Source organism: Meriones unguiculatus, chromosome 15 (genome assembly GCF_030254825.1).
Source record: "Meriones unguiculatus strain TT.TT164.6M chromosome 15, Bangor_MerUng_6.1, whole genome shotgun sequence".
Classification (NCBI taxonomy): domain Eukaryota; kingdom Metazoa; phylum Chordata; class Mammalia; order Rodentia; family Muridae; genus Meriones; species Meriones unguiculatus.
Genome location: NC_083362.1, coordinates 2,943,711 through 2,958,465, shown reverse-complemented (window position 1 = coordinate 2,958,465; position 14,755 = coordinate 2,943,711). Strand labels below are relative to the sequence as shown.

Genomic DNA, 14,755 nt, shown 5'->3' with positions numbered 1-14,755 from the left:
TTTATCTGTGTAGCCCTGGCTGTCCTGGAACTTACTCTGTAGACCAGGCTGTCCTCAAACTCACAGAGATCTGTCTGTCTCTGCCTCCTGAGTGCTGAGATTAAAGCTGTGTGCCACCACTGCCAGGTGCCTCTACGCTTTTAACTTACAGCATGCATGGTCCTGCACCTCAGACAGTTTCCTGGCTGAGCAAACAGAGGCATCCCCAGTGGACTCAAGCTCTCTAGAACTAAGCTGGCTCTTCTAAACCCCTCAGCAAAACGACCAGAACAGAAGCTGAACTTAGCAGGCAGCTTTCTGGCTCTTAGAGGAGCTGTGTCTGCATGCACAGACTTGGTGACATGGTACAGCTCACCTTGAGGGTTCAGATGACCCTATCTCTGAGTCAGAGCACAGCCTCTTGCCTGAAAGCACTGATGGTGCCACAGCAAGTCCTTTGTTTTTATTTGAGAAAGGGTCTTCTGGAACGCAGGCTGGCCTTGAACTCATTATATAGCTTAGGATTGGCTTGAACTCCTGATTCTCCTGCCACCGTATCGTGTTGTTTGAATTACAGGAAAATGCAGCCATGCTAAGCTTAACTAAGTATTTTCTAATGACTCAGAACTCCCTTTACTGTCTAGTTGCTTAGAGTTTTCTAGAACATAGCAGGACTTTTACACCACAGTAAGTGTGCCCTAGACTATGAATAGTTGGAGCATTGCTGCCTGCTCACTGAGCACGCTTCAGTGAGCAGCGCCAAGCCCCGTCTGCAGCGCGCAGAGAGCCGCTCTCCCTGGGCTCCCTCCCACGACAAGCGCAGACACAGGCACGCTGGGCCACGGATGCCTCGCTGGTGACTAACCCCAGAAGTGGTCCACTTCGGTCTGCTCCCGGATCAGAGACTCGTCCAGCACTGGATGCCGCAGCACCGCGGCACTGCGCACGCTGCAAGGGTTGTCGTGGCTGGTGCCAGAGGGCACGCCCTTCCCCGACAGGTGGTTGATACTAAAAGCTGGCTTGCTTGTACTTCTTCTCTGCTTGACTGTCCTACAAACAAGTAAGAAATGCATTTTTAGGCTTTCCTTAGAAAACATAGAATCGTTAGATTTTTTTTTAACCAACAAAATTTGTGCCAGAAAACACATATTCAGCATTTTAAGACGTGTCATTTTCTTATGTTGTGTGTGCTATAATCTAAACATCCATTAATCTAAAATATATATATATTTTAAAGCTGGAGTCCAAGAACTTGTTCTAAAATTGTAAACACAAAATAATTCCAGACTATTCTGGGATCAACAACCCAACATTGGCTCAAACTTGAAATAACCTGAAAATAAAAATGACTTAAGAGTTAAACAGATGCTATAGCTCATACATTTAGCCATGCCACCCCCCATTCTGATAAAGTAATAGCACACACACACTGACAGGCCCCTGCCTTCTGCATCTAGCAACGGTAGTTAACTAAGGAACTTCTGCCTTTGCTCTTCTCACACAACACAAGGAGCCCAAAACCCAGTGACAGCAGGATGGGGTGGTACACACCTTTAGTCCCAGCCATCGGGGGACAGAGGTAAGCAGAGCTCTGGGAGTTCTGGCCAGCTCTGGCTACAGTGAGACTTTGTCTCAAAACAACAAAAATCCAAATGTCCTGTAAGCATCTGGCATCAAGTTATGAGTGGGTATACACAGGCCAAAGGCACCAAAGCTACCTCCTCCAAGAAAACTGACATGTGAGAGGCCAGTGTTGACTTACAGCCTTCGCCGCCCAGGTCTCTTGTCTGAGGGACCGGAGCTTCTGGGCACCTTAACAACTCTGGGTGGTCTGACAACAAGCAAGCTGTGCTTGGGAGTTGTCTGCTACAGCTCTATAGCCTGATGTTTTATGGGACAGTCTGCAGGTCTCAGGTGGGGGCACACTACTGGAGGATCCCATGCATGTGGATGGGTGCCAGCAATCTCGAGGGCCCTCACAGGTAATGTAATTCTCATCTAAACAAAATAAACCAAAGAGTGTCAGTTCTCTTCAGTGTCTCAGACAGGTCCAAATGGTGGGAACTTTTGCTGTTGGCTACAGTGAAGATGAGCCATGGAAGGTACAGAGACAAAATGTACTACTGGTCTGTCCAACTGTCCATGCACAGGGACACAGCTCACACATGTCACAGACAGGCTTGAGGCGGCTCTGATAGATCAGCAGCACCTCTGCTGCAGACCCAGCAAGACTCCAGGCCTCTACATTTGGTAGGCTGCTGACGCTCAGCTCTGCCAGGATGAGGTGGCTTATGCCTGTGACCACGAGAAGAGCATCTGCGCTGCCACCCACACACACTAGCTCTACTCTGATATCAACACCAGATACTTTGCGCATTCCAGAACAAATTTTAGTCAGCTCACAGGGCAGATCTGTGCATGAACATGTGTGCACACATAACTCCAGGCGAAGGGCTCGATCTCACAAGCTGAAAGGCCAGTGAGCTTGACAGCTATAGACAAGCCATACAGTGCTCACCTGGTTTCTCTCTCCTTGGCAGGGGTGGCCCTGCTGGTGCTGATGTGTGCGTCAACAGCCTGGCTGTCCCCGCTGCTGTATGTAGCTGTTGTGAGCAGGCGCAGGCTGCGGCGGGACATCCTTGGAGAGTCAAATACAGGTTCCAGCCTGTGCTCAGTCTCAAAATCCAGAGCATCCGAAGAATAGCTAGAACTGGAGGGAGACATGCCAGGAGCTGCATCCGTCAGTCAACTGTGCGTGTGCCTTTGCCAACCCCCTTCACCTGCAGCCCCCAGAGGAGAAGGCCTGGGACTTCCTCTGAGAACAGTTGTTAGGGGGCCAAGACTGCTAGAATCCCCATCTATGGGAATCATGTCAGGGTATTCTAATAAAATTAGAGCACACTTACAAGCAGACACTAGGCCTGATGGGGAAACTAACAAGACAGTAACACTACAGGTGTCACTGAAAGTGAATTCAGCAGCATGTTCTGGAGAAGATGGAAAGCCCCAGAACACACATTTCATTTAACCCACTAAGCCGTCTCCACAGACCCTAGAATTCACTCTGTAGCCTAGGCAGGTCTGTAGCTTACTGCCTTTCTCTGCTCTCCTGAGTGGCAGCTGCAGACACAGACACATATAGACAGACACACACAGATCCTCGAAGAGGGAAGCCTGCCACACACCCTTCCTTCCTGCCGTAGTGAGAGAATCCTGCAGCCATGTCCTGTGCCTGTTACTGAGTCCCTCCCAACCTCCAGGGACCCTTCCTTCTTAGTCATATCTTCCACTCTCCACACCTTGGATTCGGATTCTCTCTTAGGTCCGACAACAGCATCCAGACTCTCTTCAGGGCCTCACAGTGAAAAGTAACAAGTATGCTTGGCCACATCATGCCCCAACTCCACCAGAGAAGTTGCTCCCTGAGGACCCTGGCGTCAGGTAGCTGACTCACTGACAATGTTCAGTCTTGACATCCTTGGCTCTCCACTACACTTGGCCTGCCGCAGACACTTGGCTCCAGGCACACTGAGGCTGGTTCACTGCACCCACCTCACGTAGGCAGCTTCCTTTTGTCCTTCTGCCAGAGGACAAAAAGCAGTGACTGCCTGCAGAGTGTACAATTCAAGGCCTGAGGGCTTCTGGGAGAGGCTTCCTCTCCTAGGGAGGCAAAGACTGGCACGACCTTATAAGCAGCTGACTGGGCTGGGCGGGTCAAGGAACAACACAAGCCACCCCAATTCTCCAAGAGGAACAAGTCCTCTCTAGACTATGGCAGACTCCATCAGAGCACTGGATATGGAGCCATGCCAGTGAAGAGGGACCAGTATAACGATGCACAACTGAACTTCAGCACCAGGCTAGTGAGATGAGCTCTCAAAAAACAACAACTACACCTGCAGGGATAAATCAGTTACTAAAGTGCTTGGAATACAAGTGGCAGGACTTGAGTTCAATCCCTAGCACAACACGCAGGCATACAGCCACCTATGTATGGGTAGCCTGTGACTGTAACCCCAGCAGTAGGGGAGAAGACAGGCAGATTCCTGCCATGGTAGCTCAATCACTGAGCCCTAGGTTAGGACCGGTCTCAAAAAACAAGGTAGATGACCACTGAGGTCAGCACATATACCCACACAACACACACCTGCGTGTATACACAAAATATGAAAACAGGTGTGTGTGCACACACAAACAGTAAGTGCTTAAGCTTCTAGACCTAACACCACTTCACAAGAAATAATGGTAGTCTCAAGAAAGAAGGACACTATCCAAACACAGGGTAAAGATCCTCCTTGGAAAACTCACTATCACAAGGAGAAGGATCTGGGAACCTTTTTTTTTTTTTTTTTTTGAGACAGGGTCTGAATTACCCTGGAACTCTCTATGTAGACCAGGCTGGCCTCATACAGTGGTCCATCTGCCTCTGGCTCTTGTGTGTTGAGGTTAAAGACCTATGTCACCACATCCCATCAAAACTGATATTTTGACTAGTGTTCAGAGTAAACTAGTGGAGGCACGAGGGAGCCAATATCACTGCAAAATGGAGCTGGTGGCTTGCCCACTCTCTCCAAATTCTCACAGTGCATGGCATTTTCCAAAAGAAAGACATTTATTTTAATTAGACTCCAGGAATGTCTGGATAGTTACTGAGATGGCTAAGAACGAAGATATGAAAGCTGCTGAAGCAGGGCTGGAACGGGTTAGCAATGGTCCCTGGAGGAAAGCAGGTGCCTCCTGCCACACTGAGCATCCAAATGGGGACCATGACAAGTCTGCAGGGAAGCCTGGAACCGAGCCCACAGGCTCCCTGTCTCCTGCTGGGTCTTCCCATCATCCCTGCCATCCCAGCTTGACCATCTCAACCCTGCTCTCATGTCTAGTCCTGGCTGGCTCACTTACTTTTTAGGACCCAGGTGCTACCCAGTGGTAACTGGCTCGGACCCATATAGTCTCTTCTGTCAATCTTGTCCACCCCAAAGACCCAACTTAAAGCTAAGAATACTAATACTGGCTCTCACTGACAGGGACCCCTACCCCTGTGTCCTTGGCAGGTCTGGCCTACTCAGTCCTATATACTTTTAAGCACAGCTCTGTGGATTAGAAACCTCAGTTGGACTCTAGTCTACATACCTAACACGCTGCCACCCTGCCACCATTCCTCCACACCACCTGTCCACAGGCCCCACAAGCCTGACTGAGCCAAGGCTGCAAACCTTACCGTAGCCAAGCACAGCTTTCCTTGGATACATGGATTCCTTTACACTGTGCTTAAAATAGGTCATAAAGGCTAAAAATAAGTCACCAAGAATAACTGTGTTCTATGTTCCCAGAGAGGCTCAAGGAAGTCACCTGCAGTGGCCATCCATTTACTTCTGACATACTATAGGCTTCAGGCCAAAACATCATTGTGAGTGTCAGTGAGGCCAACCTGGGCTACCTGAGGACACCTGTCTCAAAACATAAACTGCCCAGCAAGTATCCAACCGAGTGCAATTTGACTGAGGACAGAAATGAGAGGCAGAGTGGTCACATATCACAGTGGCATCTTTTTGGGGCCATGGAGATGGTTCAGGAGAAAAGTGCTAGCTGAGGTGGTGTGCTTGGGAGGCAGAGACCCAGGAACAAGCAGGCCAGCTAGACTAACCAAACTGGTGAGCTCTGAGTAAGACCCCACACCAGTGAAAAAGGTAAGAGTGAACAAGAAAGATAGCCACTGTCTACCTCTGGCTTCCACATACTCACACACCTGTACATACATGGATGCCCACACATGTGCACACAGAGAGAGAATATTATCTTGGCTATCTCCTGATTTCCTTTAGGTTTTCTTGTGGACTCACCCTTTCAGGTGAAGCCACTGAGTCATGTGTGCCTCCCACACTTTGCTAGGAACTCAAGTTTTCCTAAGCCTGCCAGACATGCCCTTAGTACAACTGTTTCTCCTCAGCATATGCCGCAGCTTGGAGTAAGAATACTTACTTACTCCACGCACCCTTTCCACCTGGCGAACTGGAAAGGCAAAGAGCATAGCAGCTTCTGGCTCACAGGACCCAGGCATCCTGTCTGCAGCACGCTTCTGGAATCTGGCCTCCAAAGACAGCCTCTAGTCCAGGGCCACTGAGTAGTCGCCCAAACTACTAAACAAGTGACAAGACACTGGCCACACTCACAGGCTTGCTCCCAGGCACGGCCACAGGGTGGAGCCTTCACAGTGAGTCACTCAAAATGACTAACCCTGAGTCACGGGGGAAATGGGTCTGAAGCCCACAGCTCTGGGAGCTACTCACGGGCCTCCATGCTCATGTAAGCTGTGTGTGGAGCGTTCCATGCTGTATGAATGTCACAACAACACAGAGTGGTGGCCTGCCCCAAGCCAGGGCACTCACTCACCTGAGTGCGTAGGTGTAGCCGGTGTTCTCCGGCACACACTGGGGTGGGGTATAAGTGTGCAGCCGAGAAAAGTCCATGTTCACATCTCAGACCATGCTGCAGAGGGAACAGAAGAGGAGCCAGTGTTAAAGGGTGAGTCAGCAGAGGTCCAGAGACAGGGCTGGCAGGCCCATTTCCATCAGAACAGAAGACATGGTTTCAGTCCCAACTCAGAGTGTCCGTCACGTGCCAGCTCCAGATGTGCACACAAAAACATAACTCTGGCCACACAAGCTTGTCCACCAGGGTGGGATCCCAGAACCCATGCAAAGCCAGACACAGAAGTTCCTCTGTAATCCCAGTGTTTGGGAGGGATGGGAGGGGAGACAGGAGAATTCCCAGGAGTGCACACGCTACCAGCGTGCTGCACATAACCACTGTCTCAAACAAGGGGGAAGGCAAGGGACAACCCTTGAGGCTGTCCTCTGACCCACACTGTACCCTGCACTAACACACGCCACATATAACACCCCACGCCATGTACAACACCCCATACACACCAGGTACAACATCCCATACACACCATGTACACCCCCCACACCATGTACAACACCCCACACCACGTACAACATCCCTACACACCACGTACCACACCCCACACCACGTACAACCCCCCACACCACGTACAACCCCCCACACCACGTACAACCCCCCACACCACGTACAACACCCCACACCACGTACAACATCCCACACCACGTACAACATCCCACACCACGTACAACATCCCACACCACGTACCACATCCCACACACCATGTACAACACCCCACACCACGTACAACACCCCACACCACGTACAACATCCCTACACACCACATACAACACCCCACACCACGTACAACACCCCACACCACGTACAACATCCCACACCACGTACAACATCCCACACCACGTACAACATCCCTACACACCACATACAACACCCCACACCACGTACCACACCCCACACCACGTACCACCCCCCACACCACGTACCACACCCCACACCACGTACCACACCCCACACCACGTACCACCCCCCACACCACGTACAACACCCCACACCACGTACAACACCCCACACCACGTACAACATCCCCCACACCACGTACAACACCCCACACCACGTACAACACCCCACACCACGTACCACACCCCACACCACGTACCACCCCCCACACCACGTACAACCCCCCACACCACGTACAACACCCCACACCACGTACAACATCCCCCACACCACGTACAACACCCCACACCACGTACAACATCCCACACCACGTACCACACCCCACACCACGTACAACATCCCCCACACCACGTACCACACCCCACACCACGTACAACACCCCACACCACGTACAACACCCCACACCACGTACAACACCCCACATACACACCACGTACAACCCCCCACATACACACCATGTACAACACCCCTACACACACAAGAACAAAAGCTAACACACGGGCTAGGTATGGTAATAATCTCAGCAACAGGGAGGTGAACCAGAAGAATCACCATGAGTTTGAAACCAGCATAGAGATGGCCTCACTACAAATAAAATGTGAAAGGAAAATCTTGGGAAAGGTTATATAAACTGGGCACTTTCCAAGAAAAACTGACAGTGACTCCAGAGCCCTTAAAAAAAAAAAAAAAAGATTTATTTATTTATTTATTTATTTTGTATAGTGTTATGTATTTTATATACAGTGCTCTGCCTTCATGTACACTGAAGCCCAGAAGAGGGCACCATATCTCATTGTAGATGGTTATGAGCCATGCCCTGGTTGCTGGGAATTGAACCCAGGACCTTTGGAAGAACAGCCAGTGCTCTTACCAGCTGAGCCATCTTTCCAGCCCCAGAGCCGTTTTTTGAAATGTGACTTTTTTTTGTTATTTCAATTCAAGGTTTCACTGTGTTGCTCTTGATGTCCTGAAACTCATTTTGTACACTAGGCTAGCCTTGAATTTGAGATCTGTCTGCCTCTGCCTTTAGAGTGCTAGGATTAAAGGTGTGTGGCCATCATACTGTGCTAAAACAGTTTTATCTTATTAATTATTGGTGTCCCTCTATGTAGTCCTGGAACCCGCTGTAGACCAGCATGGCATTAACTTTTCGAAGAGTCCCCTGTCTCTGCGGGGTTAAAGCCTGCACCAACACACCAGGCCTGTGACTTTCCATTTCTTGAAGATGCTTGTGCCCTCTGTCTTCTGGAGTAAGGACTAGCATTAAGAGACCTAATTTTAGCTGGGTGTGGTGGCACACGCCTGTAATCCCAGCACTCAGGGAGACAGAGGCAGGTGGATCTCTGTGAGTTTTAGACCAGCCTGGTCTACAAAGAAAGTTCAGGACAGCCAAGGCTACACAGAGAAAACGTGACTTGAAAAACAAAAAACTAAAACAACAAAAAAGAGAACTCATTTTATCCCATGATCAGAGAACAGCACTGCCATTCCTTGCTGCAAAGTTCAAGTTTGCACAGGCACCCAGAGCCAAAGAAGAAATCCCAGCCTCAAAGTAAGGAGGGACGATCAGGAGCTGGAGACATCCATACCTTCCGTTTGGCAACTATAGCCCACATGGAACATACGAGTCCTCATGAAGGTGGGATGCAGCTCAGCAGGACTGTGCACCTGCACACCTGCTAGTCACAAGGCCCAGGTTTCACCCCACAACTGAAAAACAAGACAAAATAAAACAACTCCTCATGGGAATGGGATTCACAGCCATTGAAAATCTAGGGACATGCAGTGGTGGCTGATGCCTCTAGCCCTGACACTCTGAGACAGGAGTTGTCTGTGAGTTCCAGGCCAGCCTGATCTACACAGTAAGACCCCCCCCCCCCATTTTCTTTGTTTGTTTTTAAAAAGAGGGACACAAAATAAAACTAAAACCAACCAAATAGAACTAAGGGAGCCAGGCATGGATGTTTGCGCCTGTAACTCCAGAGCTCAGGAGGTGGAGACAAGAGGGATGCTGCCATTTTGAAGCCTGCTGGGCTAACAAAGCACAATCTTGTCTCAAGTAAAATACTTAAAATCAAGTTAATAAAGGAGAAGAAAATAAGATGGAAAATAGCAAAATCTGGAACAAAACAGTTACACATGAATGAAGTCATAAGCCATGTTGAAAGCACACCCCCACAGAACAGGCTTTCTCTGTGTAGCCTGGCTGTCTGTGTAGACCAGGCTAGCCTCAAACTCAGAGATCTGCCTATCTCTTCCAAATGAGTGTGGGCCGAAAGTACTTCCATTACATAATTTTTGGTTTAAAAAAATTTTTTTTATGCACATGAGAGTTTTGTCTGCATGTCTGTATGTGTACCATGTACCTGACTGGTTCTCACAGAAGCTAGAGGAGGGTGTTGTATCCCCTGGAACTGTAGTTACAGATGGCTATGGGTGCTGGGAAGTGACCCTGGGTCCTCTGTAAGAGCAGTCAGTGTTCTTACCCACTGAGCCATCCATTATTCTAGGCCTATTTTCCTTAAAATAGCCCAAATATTCCTTTAAAGATAAAACATTCCTACAGGATGCCATATCTGTAGGGTATCTGTGGCGATCCAAGGCTATCACCCCACCATGTGGGACACAGACAGGACGGGGGATTCTGGGGCAGCCTGGGCTGCGATATACTGTGTCACACAGCTGCTGCTGTTTCCTGCAGCACTGATTCTCTTTTGGTCTTTTAGAAATGAAGTCTCACTGTGTCTTCCAACTCATGGCTTATACAATCCTCCTGCCTCAGGCTCCTGAGCAGCAAGGACCGTACTGTCACGTTGCCCAGCAGGTCTAAGAACTTCACAGCACCCACGTGTGTGAGAAAACACTTGAGCCTGCCAGCCACACTCCCAGCAGGTGAGGGGACATGCAGGCAACCTTCTGCAAGGAACAGGAACTCTGAACCCACATATGCCTAATAATCTCAGCAACAGGGAGGTGAACCAGAAGAATCACCATGAGTTTGAAGCCAGCATAGAGACGGCCTCACTACAAATAAAATGTAGTGCAAATAAAATGTAGTGTCGTGGAGTTAGCTGCTCCACCCCCTCTTTGTATGTTAGCAATATTTGGGCAGACCCAGGGGAGAAGTCAAGGCACACTTGACAATGCCTCATGGCTCCAACCTCCTGCCAGGCTCCAGGGCCTGGCATCATGCACATGATCCCCACCCTCCATCACCCAGCACAATAGGGCCCCATCCTGGCAGATGTACTAATGATTCTGACCAGGTGACCAGACATTCTGTTGAGTGACAGCATCAGTCCCCACTCCTATGCTCACTCTTCAGGACAGGTGTTCAACATTGCTCCCCATCCCAGTATCCACTTAACATCCAAATCAAACTCCCCACCTTCATTCCCAAAGGGACTTTCCACTATCCAGTCTTCTGGCAAATATTGTTTGGCACGGGAAGCCTGAGCCAAAGCCGCCACTGCCTCCTACCAAGTTCTCTCTACACTCTACAGTCTGAGCCCTAGTGGATGGGGCATTTATTTTTGGCCTGGTGCAAACTCCAGGACATGCAGAGCAATGCCAAAATTCAGTGACTAATGCCTGCAAGCCCTGATGAGGACTGGAAGATACACTGGCAGTGACAGCAGAGGAAGACTCGACCCTGTCACCCTACTCACACCCCCTATGTGGCACAACAATGTCTCATACAGCCAAGACTGGGGAGCAGAGGCATGTAAGAGACTACATTTGTATTTCTCTCAGGAGGAATACCTCGGCATGCTCTCATCCATGGAGCCAAGCGCCAGGACAGAGGAGCCCATACCTCTACTGAACAACCTGCCGCTGCACAGCTCATCCCAGTTCTCAGGCAGTGGAGCAACCCATGCCACCATCTAAGGAGAACCAACACAAACCTGCAAGAGGAACAAAGGCAGCCAGAGGCTAGGGGCCAGCTTCCCAGCAAAGGTTCAGAGCTCCACGGGAGGGAGCAGGAGACTGGTAGCTGAGGGCAGGGGGCTCTGAAACGGTATTTAATGAACTGAGGTGCAAGGGTGTTCACCAGTGTGAACACATGCTGAGTCCAGGCAGCCAGGTCTGGGGCAGGAAAGGGAGGAAGCACAACTAAGGACATCAATCCTGAACAGACCTGACTTCCCCTGCCCCCCTCAGCTCCATTAAACCTGATGCCTCTTGAATCTAGAGAGCTCTGGGATCACATTCTCCAGAGAAGCCCACTAAATACAAAAAAGCTGGCTGCAGCTCTTCACTCTCCAATTCCCAAGATGGTTAAGTGAGGATGCAGAGCCTGGAACATCTGCCCTGGGCCTTAACTCACCAGGCCAGTGGTCTACTGATGATCCAGCCAACTACCCCACAGCCCAGAAAACATGACTGCACTCACAGGTTCCAGCCAGTCAGGAGAGCAGCCCACTCCTTCCCAAGCTAACTGTAGATCTGAGTTACACACAACAGCCCCATTAATACTTATTTTGCTTTTTGGCACACACCTGCAGTCAATGCTATTCAGGAAGCTAAGGCCGATGGACCGTGAATTCACGGCCAGCCTGGGCTATGTGGAGAATAAGATGATCTCATAAAACCAAAACAGGGAGGACAGGATGGATTAGTGCACACAAAGCAGAGCCTGACGGACACATGCTGCAACCTTAGCTACAATTACGCGTGGGAATATAAACTACGCTGTAAGAGAATGGTTTAGGTTCACAGCTGTTAGAGCGAGGGGGAGGGAAGGGAGAGAGGCTGGCAAGATGGCTCAGCAGGTCAAGGTGCTTGGAGACAAGCCTAACAACCTGAGTTCAAATCCCTGGGACTCACAGGGTAGAAGGAAAGAACTGGAAACTGACTCTGCAAGTCCCCCTTGACCTCACACACGTATACACCACCACCGAGTGTCTTCCTCTGTCTGTGTCTCTAAATGCATGTTGAAGTTTAAAAAGAAATACATTTTAAGGATTTGTTTCCTCCTAGGCCAGCAACCCCCGAGATGGAAGATTAACTCAACCCTGTCCTGAACAAAAGACTGAAGCCCACTGATCAGCATAGACGGCTCAGAAACACCCGGACCCTCACAAGTTCATGGCATCACCTACAGGCCTGGTGCCCAAGAACGCGTTTAGCATCTTCACACTGTTCACCCCAAGGCCTTCTCATCTGCTGACCAGAGTCTGCCTCCTGGCCACACCCTGAAGAGGCTGTTCTCTGGGGCAGAACAGTCTATGGGAATGACCTGCATCCAGGGGCTAAAGGGGAACAAAAGCATAGGTGAAGAACTGCAACTGCTTTCAACGGCACCTGAAAACCTGTTGGTCACCAGAGGTCCTGTCACTCGCCCAGCCTTTTTGGCTGCCTAGCCAGTGTTGCCGCTGAGATGAACTTTGTTCCTCCTAGCATGCTCCTCACAGGGATTTGATTGAAGCTGGGGCAAAGGCAGGAGCTGAGTGCAAGCTCTGAGAACTAGCCTACCTAGCACGCTGGCCCACAGAGAACACACAGAGCAGAGCCAGGACACGGGAGAGAGCTTTGCCTTCCAAGTTGTCTGGACGAGGGCCTGTTCTGTCCTCTGCTAACGCTGCCCAGGAGAACACAGGTCAGAGAGGAAACTGCTCAGATGTAACCGCTGCGCCCAGTCTGAGGAAGGGTGTTTGTGTTCCTTTTCTAACTCCAAGGATAGAAGCCAGGGCCTTCCACACGCTAGGCAAATGCTCTCCCCACCTCTGCCCCCACCCCCGCCAGGCTACCAGCCCTGGCATGTCTCAGCAGGATCCTTCAGCCACACTGATTTTTCACTCAACACCACTCTCCCTTACAGGAGCCACATACACTAAACATGACAGTACAAAGCCCAGGTCTTGTCTGTGAATGTTTTGGTCAAAAGTGAGTGTCAGTCCTTCCAACCCTATCACCTGAATCTTTGCCACCTAGAATGTCTGTACTTAATTCACAGGGAAAAACACACACACACACACACACACACACACACACACCCCCCAGGAAAATTTCAGGAATAAATTGAATGTCGATTCATGCAAATGACACAAACCTAAGACACAGAACAGAACTGCAGCTTTCAAATTAAACAAGCACAATCTTTGTACTGGTTCTGCTGGAAGCCACAGCTGGGGACAGCTGTCAGGGTTGGGCCTAAGGCTGCTGGCCACACAGGAGATTTGCTCTGCACCCACAGTGATGAAACTCTATGTGGAAAATGACGGAGCACTTGGTCTCAGAGACACCCTGAATGACAAACTTAAAAACTGATAGCATGATCTTTTCTAGTTCCCACCATTTTCCTGTAAATTTTATGATTTCCTTGTTTTTAATTGCTGAGTAGTATTCCATGGTGTTACAGAATCCATTCCTCAAATGAGGGACATCAGGATTGTTTCCTAATTCTGGCTATTACAAATAAAGCTGCTACAAACATGGTTGAGCAGATGTCCTTGTTGTATACTTGAGCATATTTTGGATATATGCCAGGAGTGGTATAGCTGCATCCTGAGGTAGCACTATTGTTAATCATCTGAGAGAATGCCAGATTTCCAAAGTGGTGTACAAGTTTACATTCCCACCAGCAATGGAGGAGGGTTCCCCTTTCTCTACATCCTTTCCAGCATGTGTTGTCACTTGAGTTTTTGATCTTAGCCATTCTGATGGCTGTAAGGTGAAATTTCAGGGTCATTTTGATTTGCATTTCCCTGATGACTAAGGACGTTGAACATGTCTTTAAGCGTTTCTCTGCCACTTGATATTCCTCTATTGAGAATTCTGAGTGCGGTAACCCAGAAGCAGAAAGACACACAGGGCATATACTCACTTATAAGTGGATACTAAACATATAATATAGGATAATCATACTAAAATCTGTACACCTAAAGAAGCTAAGCAAGGAGGACCCTGGGTAAGATGCTCAATCCTCTTTCAGAAAGGCAAATGGGATAGACCTCAGAAGAGGGGAAAAAAAAAAAAAAACAGGGAAGGGGACAGGAGCCTACCACAGAGGGCCTCTGAAAGACTCTACCCAGCAGGGTATCAAAGTAGATGCTGAGACTCATAGCCAAACTTTGGGCAGACTGCAGGGGATATTATGAAAGAAGGGGAGATAGAAAGACCTGGAGGGGTCAGGAGCTCCAGAAGGTAAGCAACAGAACCAAAACATCTGGGCACAGGAGTCTTTTCTGAGACTGATACTCCAACCAACGACCATGCATCGAGATAACCTAGAAGCCCTGCACAGATGTAGCCCATGGCAGCTCTAAGCGAGTTTCCTAGTAAGGGGAACAGGGACTGTCTCTGACATGAACTTAGTGGCTGGCTCTTTGATCACCTCCCCCTAGGGGATACAGCCTTACCAAGCCACAGAGGAAGACAATGAAGCCAGTCC

At 49.4% G+C, this 14,755-nt stretch overlaps 1 protein-coding gene across 8 annotated transcripts in view; it reads right to left on the bottom strand.

Annotated features, from left to right (window-relative positions):
• Sun1 (Sad1 and UNC84 domain containing 1) overlaps positions 1 to 14,755 on the bottom strand; it is a 45,212-nt gene that overhangs the window by 22,682 nt on the left and 7,775 nt on the right. For 7 of the 8 annotated variants that reach the window (XM_021640697.2, XM_021640699.2, XM_060367999.1 and 4 more), the window contains exons 2-4: positions 6,373 to 6,468; positions 2,498 to 2,689; positions 845 to 1,029 (exon numbers count right to left, since the gene is read on the bottom strand). In XM_021640697.2, coding sequence (XP_021496372.1) covers positions 845 to 1,029; positions 2,498 to 2,689; positions 6,373 to 6,449 — 454 coding nt within the window. In that variant the 5' untranslated portion in view covers positions 6,450 to 6,468. Of the gene's footprint in view, positions 1 to 844; positions 1,030 to 2,497; positions 2,690 to 6,372; positions 6,469 to 8,951; positions 9,061 to 14,755 lie in introns of those variants that run through there. The other variant, XM_021640698.2, reaches the window with a different exon arrangement.